Source organism: Elephantulus edwardii, unplaced genomic scaffold, assembly GCF_000299155.1.
Source record: "Elephantulus edwardii isolate Elephantulus edwardi_28Jun2011 unplaced genomic scaffold, EleEdw1.0 scaffold00086, whole genome shotgun sequence".
Classification (NCBI taxonomy): Eukaryota; Metazoa; Chordata; class Mammalia; order Macroscelidea; family Macroscelididae; genus Elephantulus; species Elephantulus edwardii.
In genome coordinates, this window is record NW_006399836.1 from 4100577 (window position 1) to 4105625 (window position 5049).

Below are 5049 nucleotides of genomic sequence, written 5' to 3' on the forward strand. Positions count from 1 at the left end.
CTATATAAAGTCACTATTTAAGGAAAGAACTCCAAGAAAGTAAAATTTCCTCTGGGTGTAACTCCTCGTGGAAGTGCAAAACAAAATTGGCAAGTGTGCAATCAAAGACCCCACCCAAACACATTTAAAACTGCGCGCGTGTTTTCCAGCGATGGGCCTTCCCCATCCACGTGAGACGCTGCAGTGGTTGTTGATGGACTGTAGTGTGAAAAGGTAAACAAGGTGAAAGCCCAGGCACCAAGAGCAGGAGACTGCCAACACATGGGGGATGGTGAGTGACGCCAAAATACTGACAGGAGCTTTCCAAGCCGAAATATTCTCACACTATCACCCCACTGTGGTTCTTTTTATCCACTCAGTAAAACCCTTATCAAGAACTCACTACATACTGGACACTATGCTAAATGCAGATTACAACCAAGAACCAATTAAATTAAGGAACTGCTGAGAAGGGAAAGTACAGGAGAACTAACAGTGTGTGGGGGGCATGGTCAGGGAAAAGTTCTTTTTGGTCAATCAAGTTCAAGGTGAAAGCTAAAGAATGACTGAATTATTCCTGTGTTGTCCAAACAACATAATCATGGGGCTACTGAATGCTTGAAATGTGGATGAACAGAGATGTGCTCCATGGGAGAAAAAAATAGCGTGAATTTCAGACTTATGTGTAACAACAAAAAGGAATGCAAGCTAACTCACTTTTTTACATTGATTATATGTTGACATGAAACTAGCTTGGCTATAGTAGCTTAACAGGGCAGTGGTTAAAGCACTTAGCTGCTAAGCAAAAGGTCACTAGTTCAAACCTACAAGCTATTCTTCAAGCGAACAATGTGGCAGCTTATTTTTTAACGATTCAGTGTTAGAAGCCATATGTGGCAGTTTTATTCTGTCCCATAGGGTTACAGTAAGCCAGAATAAGGTCAATGGTAGTGGGTTTGGTTTTTCTGGTACAGAAAACTAATGTTACTTGTTTTTAACAGAAACTCTAAAATCATATATATGCTCCCTTTGGTAGTTCCGTACCAGTGCACAGTGCTGCCTTATACTGAGGACTCCTGACAGTGCACTGAGTAATGTGTGGGGCCGCTAACTGAAAAGTGTTCTGTTTAAATCCATCAGCTGCTCGCTGAGAGCAAGAGTGGTCTCTTCCCATAAAGATTTTTCAGCCCTGAAATCCAATGGGAGATTGCTATGAGGAGGAATCAACTCCACAGTGGGTGTGAGTTTTGGCCTCATACAAATGGGAGGTTGAGGGGGGTGGCTGTTCTAGGTATGAGAGAAATATACATGAGGGTTCCAACACAGCACGGAAAGCAGGAAACGGAGGGAGAGTGAAAGGCGTTCAAGAGGCTCGCGATGATTGAACACACTAAGCATCTATAATTTCAATTCTAGAAACTTGAAGCAGTTTCACCCCATTTCTGATCTCAATCACAAACTATTTTACTACTTGGATTAAAAAAAAAATTCAGCTTGGTGTAATCAACATTCTTGCCCAGTCAACAATTATAATCATATAATTAGGATCCACTAAGTGCAGATCAACATGTGTAAGGAAAAGAGAAATGAAAACACCTCACTCACATCACATGCTGCAGTGAGTTTTCAGAGGCAGTATACTGCACAGGAAGAGAGACTGGCCACCTTTCTCCCACAGGCAGCTCATGTATTTGAACCACCTAACTTTGGGTTCCACACTCTTGGTAACAGCAGCTAGGAAATTATGAGACAAATTGCATTGGGAAAGTCAGCTGTGAGGGACCTCTCAAGGATACTGAAGAGCAATGATATCAGGATGGAGACTAAGGTGCGCCTGATCCTGGCTATAGTCTTCGCAATTCCGTGCTATGCATCAGAGAGTTGGACAGTGAATAGGGATGACAAAAGGAGAATTGATGCCTTTGAGCTGTGGTGCTGAAGAAGAGTGCTGAAAATACCATGGACTGCTACGAGAACAAATAGGTTTGTCCTGGAGAGGGTGAAGCTGTAATGCTCCTTGGAGTCAAGGATTCTGAAGCTTCATCTGACATACTTTGGGCATTTTGCAAGGATGGACTGGTCTTTGTAAAGGGACACCATGCTTGGGAGAGTGGAGGAACAGCGCAAGAGCGCAAGACCCTTGATGAGATGGTTCAATTCTGTGAGTGGAGTGGTGGGAATAAGTGTTTGAGACAGCGAGGATGGCACAGGATTGAACAGGATTTAGGGCTCTTGTGCATAGGGTCGCTATGAGTAGAAAACGACTCGATGGTACATAACAACAACAACTTTGGGTTGGTGGCACTACTTCTTACTCAACTCACTAGGCCACCAGAGCCCCTTAAGGAAACATAAAGACTACAATAAAATGTCTTTAATTGCCATTTAGATGTTGTTAGTAATACCACTTTATAATGCTTGAGGCTAAAGTTAGTATGTCCTTACTCCCTAGGTTTCTCCTTTCTAAATCTTACATAGCAAAAATTAGCTCCCATTCCCTGACTCACAACTACCCTGTAGGGCAGGGCAGAACTGTCCAAAGGCTTTTCAAAAATCTGTGCATCTTTACGGAAGAAGACTGCTTCATTTCTCTCCCACAGAGCAGCTCATAGATTTGAACTGCCAATCTTGTGGTTAGCAACGAAATGCTTTTACCCATAACATCACCGGGGCTCCTAAAACTAGTCCAGATTGGATATTTAGCTTAAAGTTTCACTTCTTCCTTTCACTATTTCTGCCTTTGAGCCTTAGTAGGAGATGGGAAACAAAAAGAAGAATCAACAGTGCGTCTGTGTCCACAACTCATTCTAAATGTGGCCCTGTCATCTTTAGATTGAATGGGTTTTATTTTGAGAGCTGGGTATGCCGGCAGGACAACAGAAAAACCTCCTCTATTTTAAACACATCCATAGACTAGATTCGAAAGATCCCAAGCGCTTCAGACTCAGCTTTAGATCTTTCTATGAAGAACACTGGTCACGTCAGGATAGCGACAATCCCTGTAACTTTCTCAATTTCCTCCCATCCTCCTCCGATTACTTACAAAGATCCATAATGTGGTTCCTGCAGATGGCACAGTTATCAACCACAATATCCCAGGCCCACAGGGCTACTGCATTCCACTGCAAAGAGAAAAAGGAAGAACAATGCACTCTCGTTGCTAACATAACACATACATACACACACACACTTTAGGGTTGCAGCTGCCATCTCTGACCAGAGACACCAAACAGGAGCTTCTCTACATGACTCCCAGCTCAGAGGGTTATTACCTCAGGGGGCAGCAGTAGGTTACATGTGTTGCCCCAATCTCAAAGAAATTGACAGAGAAACACAGAAATAAATGTGGCATCTGTGATTTCTTTTTTCAATCGGTCTTACGTAAGCAAATCAGAAGTAATTTTTAAGTGCTTGTTTAGGCTTGAACATACACAAACGTGCATTACTGAGCAGGATTCTGTGACACTGGCAGAAGAACTCAAAATCTGCATGAATAAATATCTGCTTTCCAAGGCATCTTTGGAGACAAAAGTGGAGAGGCGAAAGCTAGGAACAGAATGAACTAAGATGATGATTGGATCACCGTGGGATAAGCTGGATAACCATTACCCACTGTGTCAGTACACAGAGCGAGGTCACCACTCAAATCCTGAGAAATCACTGCATTACAAAACTGCAGAAGCTGCCAGATTTCTGTTTTGTTCCTACCATGAAACGGACACGTGTTCTCAACGTTTCCCCCACCTCAGACATTTTGTTAATGCCAACAAGAATTTATCTAGAAGTGGTACTGAAGTTAAGTCAGCCTTTGGTTTCTGCAGCTTTCAATACTCTCCCAAGTTTCCTTTGCGACTGTGATTTGGTGCCATCTCCAACACTCTCCTTCCCAACTCTTCCCATTTAGTCCCTTCTTCAGCACTATTCACCCCACACTTCCAACTTGGGGGGGCCCTACTTCTATTATTTTTCAATATGGCTGCTGGTTGTGATAGAGCACGCAGTGTGCACAATGAGCGCCAAAAAGCCCTTGAAGTCAATCCTGTCAGTGCTCGGCCAGACCCTCCCAGCACAGCATCGCCCCTATTTCTGACTCCCCCTTTGGAACAGCCTTCTTTCCTGTTAGGTGGGAACCGGTACTCCCTTCACAACAGTTGGCAAGTCACCAAAAGCCATTGCACGCAAAAAGGTTCTACATTCCCGCTTTCCCCAAGTCATTCGCTAACAGGACTCAATTCTCCCTTAAATGTCACAAGGTTTGGGTTCACATTTTAACGAATGCTTCTTTTGGGAGGCGATGGGAGGACTTCTGAATGTGACGGGGAACTAGAGGGCTGGGACGATGGTGTTCACACACCTCAGCAGGCAAGCTTTGAGACTCGAGACACTGGCTCGGCGGGGTGGGGTGAAAGGTAAAAGCAGAATTAATGGAGTATTCGCGTGCTCCAAAATCAGGACGCGGGAGCTCAAAGCCGCAGGGATCGCAAGCTAAAGAAAGGGGCGGGGCAAGGGCCCCTCCAGCCCGGCTCCTCAGGGGCCGCCACTGCGGTAGGACCTCAGGTTGCCGGCTTCCGCCGCACTGCCCCATCCTCCACCCACCGCAGTCACCCTGACTCCCCCACCCCGCCCCACCCTCCAACCACTCCAGTGACAGCTCCGGCGCTTGGCTCTCGCAGGCGCATTGCAGCCACGCCTTTCTCAACAACCGTCTCCGTGATAGGCCTCGCCGCTTCAGAGCGAAACCAATACTGCTTCGGTCACTGGGCGGCTGTCACGCCGATCAACGCGAAGGCCCACCCCCCGGCTTCCTTTCGGGTAACCGGTCCCAGGAACGCCCTGAAATGAAACCCTTTCCTCCGCGCCTCGGTCACCCCCGGGCCTGCCAGCAGGACCCGCGCCTCTCTAGCTCCTCTGAGGAAGGCGCTGGCGAGACCCAACCTTTTTCACTTCAAAGCGCTTCTTGCCGGCGCCGCTGTTGGTGCCGCTCGGGGTATCCACATCCATCGCTGCCGCCATTTTGGAAACACACGGTCCGGCGTCTGGCTAGTACGCATGCGCAGCGGCGCACGCCTC

General features: G+C 46.5%; 1 protein-coding gene across 1 annotated transcript in view; it reads right to left on the reverse strand.

The window, feature by feature from the left end:
- The window catches only part of RBX1 (ring-box 1, E3 ubiquitin protein ligase), a 23021-nt gene extending 18018 nt beyond the window's left edge, over positions 1–5003 (reverse strand). The window contains exons 1-2 of the mRNA XM_006890091.1: positions 4915–5003; positions 3023–3101 (exon numbers count right to left, since the gene is read on the reverse strand). Coding sequence (XP_006890153.1) covers positions 3023–3101; positions 4915–4992 — 157 coding nt within the window. The 5' untranslated portion in view covers positions 4993–5003. The remainder of the gene's footprint in view (positions 1–3022; positions 3102–4914) is intronic.
- Between the last annotated feature and the right edge of the window lie 46 nt (positions 5004–5049).